The 14,162-nt window shown below is 43.8% G+C and overlaps 1 protein-coding gene across 3 annotated transcripts in view; it reads left to right on the top strand.

The window, feature by feature from the left end:
• The first annotated feature begins 3,492 nt into the window (after positions 1 to 3,492).
• The window catches only part of SLC3A1 (solute carrier family 3 member 1), a 44,108-nt gene continuing 33,438 nt past the window's right edge, over positions 3,493 to 14,162 (top strand). Inside the window, exons 1-5 of one of the 3 annotated variants that reach the window (XM_030800393.1) lie at positions 3,512 to 3,680; positions 3,794 to 3,998; positions 8,026 to 8,205; positions 8,721 to 8,875; positions 13,336 to 13,461. In XM_030800393.1, the coding sequence (XP_030656253.1) occupies positions 3,648 to 3,680; positions 3,794 to 3,998; positions 8,026 to 8,205; positions 8,721 to 8,875; positions 13,336 to 13,461 (699 nt within the window). In that variant the 5' untranslated portion in view covers positions 3,512 to 3,647. Of the gene's footprint in view, positions 3,999 to 8,025; positions 8,206 to 8,720; positions 8,876 to 13,335; positions 13,462 to 14,162 lie in introns of all 3 variants that reach the window. The other 2 variants (XM_030800392.1, XM_030800394.1) reach the window with 2 other exon arrangements.

The raw sequence follows: 14,162 nt of genomic DNA, 5'->3' as shown, positions 1-14,162 counted from the left end.
TAAACTGTGGTGTATATTCTTTTTTTGTTTTGAGCCTCACTCTGTCACCTAGGCTGGAGTGCAGTGGGGTTATCACAGCTCACTGCAGTCTTGGCCTCCTGAGCTCAAGCAAGCCTGCCTTAGCCTCCTGAGTAGCTGGGATTACAGGCGCACGCCACCCCACCCAGCTAATTTTGTATTTTTGAGTAGAGACAGGGTTTCTTCATGTTTGTCAGGCTTGTCCTCAACTCCTAACCTCAGGTGATCTGCCCGCCTTGGCCTCCTAAAGTGCTGGGATTACAGGCCTGAGCCATGGCGCCTGGCCAGGAGCAGAGGTTTAATAGGTGAAAGAAGGAGAAAGAGAAAGGAAAATAGCTCTCTCTCTAGTGAGAAAGAAGGGACTTCCAAGAGGAAAAGGTCAGCTGGTGGATACGCCAGATTTTATAGTCCAGCTTGAGGAGGCCGTGTCTGATTTAGGTAGGGCTCACAGGTTTTTTGGGTCAGCTGTGACGTTTACATAGCACACAGGGAAGGCTGGTGGCCCCACCCTAATCTTATTATGCAAATGAACTCTCCCCTTGGCCGGTGCCATCTTGTCTGCTCCTTACTGTACACGTGGCTGGCAGAGAAGGGGAGATGCAGCCGCCATTTTGAACATGTCTAGTCTCAGGTAGTTTTTTCCTGTTGCATCCACCTGTGCAAGTTCCCAGCTTGCTTGTCTATGTCTGCAGCTTGACTTGATTGGCTGCTCTTTGTTAGAAAATGATTTGGGGCCCGGCGCGGTGGCTCATGCCTATAATCCCAGCACTTTGGGAGGCCGAGGCAGGTGAATCACCTGAAGTCAGGAGTCGGAGAGCAGTCTGGCCAACTTAGTGAAACCCTGTCTCTACTAAAAATACAAAAAATTAGCTGGGCGTGTTGGCGGGCACCTGTAATCCCAGCTGCACAGCAGGCTGAGGCAGGAGAATCGGTTGAACCCGGGAGGCAGAGGTTGCAGGTGAGCTGAGATCACACCATTGCACTCCAGCCTGGGCAATAAGAGTGAAACTCCATCTCAAAAAATAAAAATAAAAAATATTCAATGGGCATAATTAATAATAATGAGAGGTATCACTGGGTGCATTCAATGAGCCAAGTATTGGGATTTACTCATTTTTAAATATAATTTGTCCAAGATCAAGTAGCTCATTCCTCCATACCTCTATACTATACAGTGCTTCTAAGCCACTCCACAAAGAGACACTAAGATTAGGGCCCCAGATAACTATCATCATTTAAAAGAAAAAAAGTCTCATTATCAGATCAAATGATTGATAGGACTGTATGTGCTGCTGATGAAAGGGACATCATAAATCATTACATTCCTTTTTGTTGTTGTTGAGACAGAATCTTGTCTGTCACCCAGGCTGGAGTGCAGTGGCATGATCTCAGATCACTGCAACCTCTGCCTCCTCGGCTCATCTCAGCTCACTGCAACCTCTGCCTCCTGGTCTCAAGTGATCCTCCCACATCAGCCTGCCTCCCGAGTAATTTGGACTACATGGGTGCAACACCATGCTCAGCTAATTTTAAATTTTTTTTGTAGAGATGAGGTCTTACTATATTGTCCAGGCTGGTCTCCAACTCCTGGGCTCAAGCTGTCTTCCCACTTTCTATATTTAACCACATATAAGAAAAATAATTTCCCCCCAAAGTCATTTTTCTTATACCTGGCTAAATAGAGAAAGCTTTAAAGCTTTAAAAAAAGTTGTGGTAAAACATATATAACATTTCAGTGGCATTAAGTACATTTATACGTTATGCAACCATCACCACTATCCATCTCAGGAATACTTTTCATCATCCCAAACTGAAATTCTCTGCCCAACGAACAATAACTCCCCATTATCCCCTTCCTCCAACCTCCAGTAACCACCTTTCTATTTTCTGTTCCTATGAATCCGACTACTCTAGATACCTCATCTAAGTGAAATCACACTTGCCCTTTTGTGTCTGGCTTATTTCACTTAGCATAATGTCCTCCAGGTTCATCTATGTTGCAGCATGTGTCAGAATTTCAGTCCTTTATTTATGTATTGGAGACAGTCTCACTCCATCACCCAAGCTGGAGTGCAGTGGTGCTATCTCAGCTCATTGCAACCTCTGCCTCCTGGGTTCAAGCGATTCTCCTGCCTCAGCCTCCCAAGTAGCTGGAATTAGAGCATGTGCCGCCATGCCCAGCTTTTTTTTGTTTGTTTGTTTTTTTGAGATGGAGTTTCACTCTTGTTGCCCAGGCTGGACCGCAATGGCATCATTCACCACAACCTCCACCTCCCGGGTTCAAGCGATTCTCCTGCCTCAGCCTCCCGAGTAGCTGGGACTACAGGCATGCACCACCACACATGGCTAATTTTGTATTTTTAGTAGAGATGAGGTTTCTCCATGTTGGTCAGGCTGGTCCTGAACTCCCAACCTCAGGTGATTCACTGGCCTCGGCCTCCTAAAGTGTTGAGATTACAGGCATGAGCCACCACGCCTGGCCTAATTTTTGTATTTTTAATAGCGATGGGTTTTGCCATGTTGGCCGGGCTGGTCTCCAATTCCTGACCTCAACTGATCCACCCGCCTTGTCCTCCCAAAGTGTTGGGATTACAGGCGTGATCCACCAACCCCAGCCTTCATTCCTTTTTAAAGCTGAATAATATTTCACTACATGTATAACCACATTATCTATCCATCTGATGATAGCCACCTGGGTTGTTTCCAATTTTTGATTTTTTAATTTATTTTTAGTTTCATTTTATTTTTATTTTGTTTCTTATTTATTTATTTTTTTGAGACAGAGTCTCCCTCTGTCACCCAGGCTGGAGTGCCGTGGCTTGATGTCAGCTCACTGCAACCTCCGCCTCCTGGGTTCAAGTGATTCTCCCACCTCAGCCTCCTGAGTAGCTGGGATTACAGGCAGGCACCACCACGCCCGGCTAATTTTTGTATTTTTAATAGAGATGGGGTTTCACCATGTTGGCCAGGCTGGTCTTAAACTTTTGACCTCAGGTGACCTGCCTGCCTCAGCCTCCTAAAGTGCTGGGATTACAGGTGTGAGCCAAGATGCCCAGTGGAAATTTTTTTTTTTTTTTTTTTTTTTGTGGGACGGAGTCTCGCTTTTGTCGCCCAGGCTGGAGTGCAGTGGCACGATCTCGGCTCACTGCAACTTGTCTGTCTTCTGGGGTCAAGCGATTCTCCTGCCTCAGCCTCCTGAGCAGCTGGGATTACAGGCACGCACCACCATGCCTGGCTAATTTTTGTACATTTAGTAGAGATGGGGTTTGGCCATGTTGGCCAGGCTAGTCTCAAACTCCTTCCCTTGGGTGACCTGCCTGCCTCGGCCTCCCAAAGTGCTGGGATTACAGGCGTGAATCACCACGCCAGTCCCGAGATTTTTTTTCTTTAAACCTCTGTACTTTTACCCTTTCTTCCTTGGCTGGACTTTGTCCAGCCAGGTTTATTTATAAACCACACAAAGTTCATTAACAAGACCAAGCATTCAGCAAGCCACTCTTCCACCTCCCTTACTGCAGGAAGGCACTCCGAAGACATAAGTCGGTGAGACATGGCTGAAGATAAAAGCAAGAGAGACTCCATCAAGATGAGTATGAAGGGATGCCAGACAAACAACGGGTTTGTCCATAATGAAGACATTCTGGAGCAGACCCCGGATCCAGGCAGCTCAGCAGACAACCTGCAGCACAGCATCAGGAGCATCCTTGGCTCCCAGGAGCCCGACTTCAAGGGCGTTCAGCCCTACGCGGGGATGCCCAAGGAGGTGCTGTTCCAGTTCTCTGGCCAGGCCCGCTACCGCATACCCCGGGAGATCCTCTTCTGGCTCACAGTGGCTTCTGTGCTGGTGCTCATCGCGGCCACCATAGCCATCATTGCCCTCTCTCCAAAGTGCCTAGACTGGTGGCAGGAGGGGCCCATGTACCAGATCTACCCAAGGTCTTTCAAGGACAGTAACAAGGATGGGAACGGAGATCTGAAAGGTACATGCCCAGAGATCGTTCAGGGTGGGTGCCAGGATGAGATTGGTTTATGGTTCTTTTGTTCTTCAGAACCAAATTATGCCTGGGTTGTTCAGTAAGCACATTCCATTATGACTGGTCATGCCAGGTTGCCCCTTGTTTATGACATTCTTAGAAAATCACTCAGCAGAACCCAGCAGTTATTTTATTAGCTGAAGGGCTATTTGCTGAAGGCCTTTGAGCCAAACGAGTTGTTTAATTTATTGCCCACTAAGTACATATAGTTGTTCAGTCATCAATTCTAACTTCTTAGAGCAGCCTTCCTTCTAAAATATATGTCCTGTTTCTGGGGACTTTATAGTTGAATATGTCAGGGTGGCAGTTGGGAATTGCTTTCCCAGTATATGATGTGGCTAGTTTGGCTGTGTGGCTGGGAGTGTATTAGTGAATAAAGCATAAGTAATATTTTTTTTAAAATCAAGTGATATCTGTAAAAAGTATAGGCTGAGTCTTAAAGTTTAAATTCTAAAAAAGGAAGGGAAGTAGAAAAGGTGTAGCAGTATGCGTTCATCATTACTTGAATTAAGGATTGTTTAAAACCATGTCCATATTAGTATAAAACAAGTAAAGAATTAACCAGGGGTAGTGGCGCATGACTGTAGTTGCAGCTACTTGGGAGGCTGAGGTGGGAGGATCAGGAGCTCTCAGCCAGCCAGCTTAGGCAACATAGGGAGATCCCATCTCCAAAAAGAAAAATAAAAGTGAAAAATTATTTTTTAAAAGCTAAGTTAATTTCTTGCGGGGGGCGTTATGTGTAAAACATCCTTACAATATATTGCTCAAACCAGAACATACTTCAGAGTAAAATTATGCCAAATGGCAGGCATACATTGGGAACTTCTGAGCAAATTGGTTGGTATGGTCACTCTAGTTCAAGGCAACAATAGGAAACAAATAAGGAAACTAACAAACTAATGTTTTACAATGATAATTGGTTTGAAGAAAACAAAACAGGATGATATGAATGTGGAAAGTAGGAATGGGCTTAATGTATCTTTAAAATGTTACAAATGAATTCTTGAAACCTGCAGCTTTCCTTAATCACTAGTAGAAGGCTTTTCTTTTTCACGCTCGTATCATTCTCTCTCTCTTTTTCTTTTTTTTTTTTTTGAGACAGAGTTTCACTCTTGTTGCCCAGGCTGGAGTGCAATGGCACGATCTCAGCTCACTGCAACCTCCGTCACCTGGGTTCAGGCAATTCTCCTGGCTCAGCCTCCTGAGTAGCTGGGATTACAGGCATGCGCCACCATGCCTGGGTAATTTTGTATTTTTAATAGAGATGAGAGTTCTCCCTGTTGGTCATGCTAGTCTCGAACTCCTGACCTCAGGTGATTTGCCCGCCTCGGCCTCCCAAAACTCTGGGATTAGAGGCATGAGCCACCGCATCTGGCTGTATCGTTCTCTTTAAAAGTCGTCCTGCATTGTCACTCATTGAAGAAGAGTGTATCTGTCCTTCACGGTGCAGCTCAAACCCATTGCCTTCATTACTCTTTCTTTAGCCTCCCTAATCAGACCATGGGCTCCCCACCCCAGATTCTTCGGCTTTGGATGTGTTTCTAGCATCCTTTAATCCTGCCTTGAGTGACTCCCTTTCCCCTGACTCATGACCGATTACCTGCTGCCTTTTGCACATTGAGTGCTTAGCAAAAGCAATGTTCTGACTGAATAGACCTAAAGTCCTAAATCCAGAGATACGTTTACCACTTCCTGGCCCTGCCTTCCTAATAATCTCCTTCTGAATAGGTCCAACATTCCTATAAACATGGTGGTTTCTAATCAGCTCTGATGTTTGTCATTTCCAATACCTGTTCTTGGAGGAATGTTTTACTTCCTGCAATCCATAGGCATTTGTCTTTGAGGTTGAAGGGATTTCTTGTTGTTATTATGAAGATCCCATTCCAGCTTTGAGTCTGGTTTTGGTGATTGCCCTCTCTCCTCCTAAAGTGTGGGTGGGATCCCTTGTTTACTTTCTCCAGCCACTTTGTTTTCATCCTCATGTTCCTTTGTGCCTCATCATAAGATATATTGTGTTGCTGTGCTGGCTTAGATCAAAACCCGCTTGTTGACTGTTGATACTGTGTGAGATCTTGCAGTTACCCATATGGGGGAACTGGGGTACAGAAACAAAAATAAGCAGCCTGTAGGGCCAGGCGCGGTGGCTCACGCCTGTAATCCCAGCACTTTGGGAGGCCGAGGTGGGTGTATCATGAGGACCATCCTGGCTAACACGGTGAAACCCCGTCTCTACTAAAAAAATACAAAAAATTAGCTGGGCATGGTGGTGGGCTCCTGTAGTCCCAGCTACTCAGGTGGCTGAGGCAGGAGAATGGCGTGAACCCAGGAGGCGGAGGTTGCAGTGAGCCAAGATTGCACCACTGCACTCCAGCCTGGGCGACAGCGAGACTCCTTCTCAAAAATAAATAAATAAATAAATAAATAAATAAGCAGCCTGTTATAGGGGAAGAGCCCAGATCCCAGGTGTCGAATGACTCTGTGCTTTGGAATTAGTGACCTTCAGCCTGTGGTGTGGCCTCTGACAGTCTGATTCTAGGAAGCCACATCAGGATTACACAGAAAGTTACTGGAGGTTGAATACTAGACTCAAGTTGCTGAATATGCATTTGGGACTCTGAACTAGAAGGAGAAAACACATTATCTGCTCATTAGCCTACAAAATTCCAAATACAAAGTTTCATTTCCACATGTCTTCTCAGCCAAGCCTAGAATTCTCTTCTGTATAAATTTGTGGGTTCCTATATAAGTGAACAAGGGAAACAGTCCAAATTTAGCAAGTTCAAAGGCAGTCTGAGAGTGGAAACAAAGCCTCCTCAAATATTGGCACAAACTTACCTTCCGTGTTGCGGTTGCACTCCTTCTCAGACCCCATGCACCAGCAACATTTATCACCTTTTTAAATTAATTGATGCATTTACTTATTTATTTATATTTATTATTATTATTTTTGAGATGGAGTCTCGCTCTGTCGCCTAGGCTGGAGTGCAGTGGCACAATCTCACCTCACTACAACCTCCGCCTCCCAGGTTCAAGCAATTCTCCTGCCTCAGCCTCCCAAGTAGCTGGTATTACAGGCATGCACCACCGTCCCCAGCTAATTTTTGTATTTTTTGGTAGAAATGGGGTTTCACCATGTTGGCCAGGCTGGTCTTGAACTCCTGACCTCAAGTGATCCACCTGTCTCAGCCTCCCTAAGTGTTGGGATTACAGGCGTAAGCCACTGTGTCAGGCCTTCTCACCCTTTTTTAGACATGCCCTGTCTATGCTTGCTCCCTCCTTTCCTTTGCTGTGCCTGGAAGCCCTTCACTCTGCTCCCACTTGCCCACACCATCCTGGACCTTCTCTGTCCTTACCCTCAGGGGTCATCAGCTTCCTCTGCCCCTGGGGGTCAAGGGCCAATGCCCTGATGCCCTTAAAGCACTTTCTGCAGCTCTTGCTTAGCTCTTCAGTCTGGTCATCATCCCACCCCTGCCTGCAGACACTTCCGAGACCAACACCGCCCAAAAGAAATACGATGGGAGCCACATAAGAAATTGTAAATTTGTAGTAGACACATTAAAAAAAGGAAAAAAGAAGCGGGTGAAATTAATTTTCATATGTTCTGTTTAATCCAATGTATCATTTCAACACATAATCAGTATAAAAATATATACATATTTTTTTTTTTTTTTGTATTTTAAGACGGGGTTTTATCATGTTACCCGGATGGGTCTCGAACACCTGAGCTCAAGCAATCTGCCCACCATGGCCTCCCAAAGTGCTGGGATTACAGGTGTGAACCACCACACTCAGCCTAATTTGATGTTTTTTTGTAGAGCTAGATCTTCCTATTTGAATTATACTCAAATTCAACAAAATTCTAAGTATTTTTGCCTTCATGTAAATATTTCTATCTTAGGCATATTTGTTATATTTTTTGTCCTTTAACTAAAACAAAGTAGGATTTATTCATGACTTTGACTTTTTTCTTCAGGTATTCAAGATAAACTGGACTACATCACAGCTTTAAATATAAAAACTGTTTGGATTACTTCATTTTATAAATCGTCCCTTAAAGATTTCAGATATGGTGTTGAAGATTTCCGGGAAGTTGATCCCATTTTTGGAACGATGGAAGATTTTGAGAATCTGGTTGCAGCCATACATGATAAAGGTAAGTTGAATGGAAAGTGGGCAGGATGGGGGTGAGGGTTGAGAGAAGCACTTTTTCAAATGTTTAAAGCATTTCTTCTCCTTGACTATCATATACTATTTCTTTCCCTCCCTCCCTCCCTCCCTCCCTCCCTTCTTTCCTTCTTTCTTTCCTTCCCTCTTTCTCTTTCTTCCTTTCCTTCCCTTCCCTTTTTTTTTCTTTCTCCTTTCCTTTTTCCTTCCCTATCTCTTTTCTGCCCCTCCCTTCCCCTCCCCTCCCCTCTCCTTTCCCTTCTTTTTTTTTTTTTTTTTTTTTTCCAGGCATTCCAGGCAGGGTCTTGCTCTGTCTCCCAGGCTGGAGTGCAGTGGTGCAATCATGGCTCACTTCAGCCTCCACCTCCTGGGCTCAAGCAATCCTCCTACCTCAGCCTCCCAGTGTATTGGGGTTACAGGCGTTAGTCACTACTGTGCCTGGCCTGTCATATGTTATTCTAATACAGTCTTTCCCTAGCATTTGAAATGTCTTTTACTCATTAGGTTTAAAATTAATCATCGATTTCATACCAAACCACACAAGTGATAAACATATTTGGTTTCAATTGAGTCGGACACGGACAGGAAAATATACTGATTATTATATCTGGCATGACTGTACCCATGAAAATGGCAAAACCATTCCACCTAACAACTGGGTAAGTATCAACCTGTCTGATTTACAAAGGGGTAAAAGGCAGATATGCAGTGATTGAACGGATTTAGTAAAACCCTTTTGAGGGAAAAATTAATGAATATAGTTTATGGGAAGGAGGCAAGTTTCTGAAAGAACTAGAATAAGGCTTCCAGTTACTATTTACCCAGGCTTCCAATTATTATTTAGATTTCTGATTTCATCATAGAGATGATGTGTTCTAGCAAATTCAAACCTATTTTCTCTCCTTCCACCCTTCCTTCACTTCCTACTCGATCCAACTTGGATTCCATGTCCCATTAGTTCGATAACCATTTTTCTGCTATCCATACCCCTTTGCATTTTTTTTTTTTCTGAAGATGGAGTTTTGCTCTTGTCTCCCAGGCTGGAATACAATAGCACAATCTCAGCTCACTGCAACCTCCACCTCTTGGGTTCAAGCAGTTCTCCTGCCTCAGCCTTACCAGTAGCTATGATTACAGGCACGCGTCATCATACTCGGCTAATTTTCGTATTTTTAGTAGAGGTGGGGTTTCACCATGTTGGCCAGTCTGGTCTTGAACTCCTGACCTCAGGTGATCCACCTGCCTCAGCCTCCCAAAGCGCTGGGATTACAGGTGTAAGCCACTGCTCCCGGCCCCCTTTGCCTTTCTGACTTTTTGTCTTCTCTGTCTGACAAAACCCTAGCCATGAATGAACCCAATTATCTACTTTCTTTTTGCCTAAACCTTAGTAGTTGAGTCTCTGGAGACATTACACCTTCATTGTCCCCACCTGAACTGAGCCATCCAATCTTCTTGGGAATTTTGCTAATTCCAACCGATCAACTTTCCCTCCCTCCCACTTTTCAAACATCATATCTGCCTCTACCCCATCTTATCACTCTCAGCAGCAAACTCGACTTCACAGAGAAAACACAAGGCCTCAAGCCTGCCTGCCCCATTCCCACCCTCTTCCTACTCACTCCTTTTACAACAGAAGCCAGATTCCTCCTTTCTGGGGTGACCAGATTTAGCAAATAAAAATTCAGAATGCCCAGTTAAATCTGAATTTTGGATAAGCAGTGCATAATTTTTTAGTGTGGACCATACCTTCTTTTTTATTTTTATTTTTCGGAGACAGGATCTTGCTCTGTCTCCCAGGCTGGAGTGCAGTGGCTTGATCATGGCTCACTGCAGTCTTTGCCTCCTGGGCTCAAGCAATCCTCCCAGCTATTCCTCCCAAGTAGCTGGGACCACAGATGTGTGCCACCATGCCCAGCTAATATTTTATTTTTTTGTAAAGACAGGGCCTCACTCTGTTGTCCAGGCTGGTCTTGAACTCCTGGGCTCAAGTGATCCTCCCGCTTCGGCCTCCCAAAGTGCTGGGATTACAGGTGTAAGCCACTGTGCCTGGCCACATGAGTAATACTTATACTCAACAATATGCGTGTTGATCTGAATTCAGATGTAACTGGGCATCCTGCACTTCATCTGGCAGCTCTGCTTCTGTCCCAGGCCAGAGCTTCCCCTTGCTCAGGTTTGTGTTCTCTCCTGCCTTTGTTCTGGATCATCCCTCCCTCCTCCAGTCCCTACTTCTCTCTTCTGGACCTTCTCCATAAATATTTAAACATCAACTTTTAGGTGATCCAAGGACATTCAGAATTGATATATTTCCAGGTCGACTTTGTGATGTGTGATCTTCTCCCTACAACCTTCCGTCTCCCAGGTTCAGTGAATGGTACCACCATGCAGCCTGAGGAACAGGCTGTCAGCAAGTCCTGGCAGTTTCACCTCTTTAATTTTTTTCCCCCAGTTCACTTACTTGTTAAAATTGCAATGACATTAGCAAACATTTACAAAATATACTCTGTGCCAGGCTCTGTGCTAAGTGTTTTATATTCATTAATTTAGTTAATCCATTCTATAATCCTATGAGTCAGGTGTAATTCCTGTTTTGCAGATAGGCAGACTGAGGTTACTCAGCTAATAAATGACAGGGCTAAAGATGAGATCTAGTCATTCCAGCTCCGCAGTCTGCTTTTAAAAATTGCTGCCATACTCAAACCATATCATTTCTTGCTTATAGAATGGTCACAGCTGCCTTTTTTGTCATCCAGTTTTTCCATCGCTTTGTTAGTTCTCCACTATAGTCAAGGTTGCATTTTCTAATGTAATAGTTAATATGTTCAAAAATATGTATATGTATATGATGGATAAACACCTTGTAGTATAACCATATATTGCAAGACTTTGACTCTAAAAAAATTATTTTTTAGTTTCCTCTATTTTGAACTTTATGAAAAGTGTCATGCTAGGTATAGTCTTCTTAACTAACTTTTTCATGATTTATTCATGTAGCTTCAGGTAGCTATGGTTCATACATTTTCATTGCTGTATATTTCACTGTGTGAACAATCGATGGTTTACTTATCCACTCTTCAGTTGATGGGAAGTTGGGCTACTTCCGTTTTATTTTATTATGAACAATGTTACTATAAACACTGTCATTAATCTATCTTGGGGTACATGTGCAAGGGCTTCTTTTTTTTTTTTTGAGATGGTCTTGCTCTGTCGCCCAGGCTGGACTGCAGTGGCGTGATCTTGGCTCACTGCAACCTCTGCCTCTCCAGTTCAAGTGATTCTCCTGCCTCAGCATCTCAAGTAGCTGGGACTACAGGCACCCATCACCACGCCTACCTAATTTTTGTATCTTTAGTAGAGACAGGGTTTCACCATATTGGCCAGGCTGGTCTTGAACTCCTGACCTTGTGATCTGCCCACCTCGGCTTCCCAAAGTGCTAGGATTACAGGCGTGAGCCACCATGCCCAACCAAGGGCTTCTTTAAGGTAAATAATTAGGAGTAAAATTGCTGTGCAGGATGTTGCATGCTCGGCTCTACAGGATAGTATCAAATTCACTATCAAAACGGTTGTACCAATTTATATCCCCCACAGAAGTATAAAAATACACATTCTCATTAATTCCTGGTATTGTCCAACTTTGTAATTTTTATTTAAAAATTGTTATTACTTTGTGTCAGGGTCTCAGTCTGTCACCCAGGCTGAAGCGTAGTGGCTCAATCATAGCTTACTGCAGCCTTGAGCTCCCAGGCTAAAGCAATCCTCGCCACCTCAGACTCCTTAGTAGCTGGGACCACAGGCAGGCACCATCATGCGTGGTTGAGTTTTGTTTTTTTTTGTAAATATGGGGTCTCGCTATGTTGCCCAAGCTGGTCTTGAACTTCTGGCCTCAAGCAGTCCTCCCGCTTCAGCCTCTCAAAGTGCTGTGATTACTGGCTTGAGCTACCATGCCCAGCCCAGACTTAAAACAATATTGCATTGAGATCTTAATTTTATATTTATTTAATTACTAATGATGATGTGTCTAATTCCTAATACAGTAATTATCTAATTCTTAATGATGTTGAACATCTTTTCTTACATTTATTCACTTGAGTGTCCATTTCTGTGAAACACCTCTTTATGGTTTCTTTCCCCTACTTTCTTTCAGATTATTTATCCCTTTGAAATTGCTTTCTTCGGTTCCATTTGTATTGTGGATACTGATTTTTTATTGTTCATGTACACTAAAAATCTCTTGCCCTGGTTGTGTCCAGGTGGGCTGTGTGTTGAATTGGAAAGGGTGCATGTCCTCGAAAGGCAGCAGCTACTACTCAGCATCTGCCTGGTGTTGCCATGGACATGTGGACTCAGTGTAACTACCTCTTCCAACTCAAAAAGATTTATGTAAAAGCTCCCAGTTGTTAAATGTTTTCCAGATGTTCTCTTTAACATGAAATGGACAGAAGGCCTAGGACAGAGCCCCATGAAACTCTCACATTCAAGGGCCCACAGCGTTGACTTAAGGAGTGGCCAGAGATGTGGGAGGGCAGCCGGGAGAGTCACGCCATGGGGCCATAAATGTGAGCATTTCCAGACAGAGGAGACCAGTGACAGCGTCAACTATTGCTGAGTACCAACGCCTGAAGTTGCTTTTTATTCTTGGAGACTGGTAGAGATTTTAAGTGAAGGATTCCAATAGTTTTCTGGGGATACAATTTAAATATTCAGTCTATCTGGACTCAAGCTCCAAGACGAGCAGAATGTGTCTTTCTTCCAAACTGACTACCATTTTGCTTCTCTTCACAAACGAGTTCGGATCCTGGACAGAAGATTCAAGAAAATACATTAGTAATGTCTGTTCCTTAAGTTGACCTTGTCTTGGGTTTGAGAACATTGGTTTGCTGTTGCAGTTGTTACAAACAGCCTCTACTGTAAAAATACATCGCACCCATGTTTATGAGGCATTAGGCCAATGGGGTGGGGGGTATTTGGAGAGGTTACTTTAACCTGCTGCTCTCCACAGAAGGAAAACTCTCAGGATTTACATACTCTGCCTGCAAAGGATCAGGGAGGGCAATGATCTTTATTTGTGGGCAATACCATTATATGTAACTGATGTGCTGTTTTCTTTGTTTGCCAGTTAAGTGTATATGGAAACTCCAGTTGGCACTTTGATGAAGTGCGAAACCAGTGTTATTTTCACCAGTTTATGAAAGAGCAACCTGATTTAAATTTCCGCAATCCTGATGTTCAAGAAGAAATAAAAGTGAGTATAGATACCCACACAGACTTCTCCATTAATGGAGGTTTAGGTAGTTATTTAAAACACTTTATATTGCACAGTAATTGTGTAGGCAAAATCAAGTCTTTAATTATTTGAAATACTCTATAGTTATTTGAAACACTTTATATTGCACAATAATTGTGTAGGCAATAATCAAGCCTTAATTAAATCCCAGGATTAAGCTCTCTGGTGCAAATGTAGACTCTCAGACGTGTCTGTGGCTCCTTCCTTCATCTAATCCAGAGTACCCTAAATGGAAGGAGTCAGAAACACCTGCCACCCTAGTTCCAAGTTGCCCCGCCACCTGTGACAGTGAGCTGTGCGGTGCCTGTGACAGTGAGCTGTGCAGTGTCTGTGACAGTGAGCTGTGCAGTGTCTGTGACAGTGAGCTGTGCAGTGCCTGTGACAGTGAGCTGGTGCAGGGAGGTGGGTCATTTGGGGTCTGGCTCTTGCATCTAAAATGGGCTTCTTGATGAGTTATTTGGCTTTCATGTCTTAGCTGTCTCATCTATGAAACACAGTTGGTGGCAATATTTGTCTCATAGGGCTGTTTGGAAGATTAGATGAGATAACCCATGCACGACACTTCTGGGCTCATTCAGTAAATATTAACATATTGCCTACTCCATGCCAGGCCCTGTTCTAAGCACTGGGAATGCAGCAGTGAATAAAAGAAGCCTTAC

Source organism: Nomascus leucogenys, chromosome 19, assembly GCF_006542625.1.
Source record: "Nomascus leucogenys isolate Asia chromosome 19, Asia_NLE_v1, whole genome shotgun sequence".
NCBI lineage: Eukaryota > Metazoa > Chordata > Mammalia > Primates > Hylobatidae > Nomascus > Nomascus leucogenys.
The sequence above is the reverse complement of the archived record's forward strand: the minus strand, read 5'-3'. Positions and strand labels throughout refer to the sequence as shown.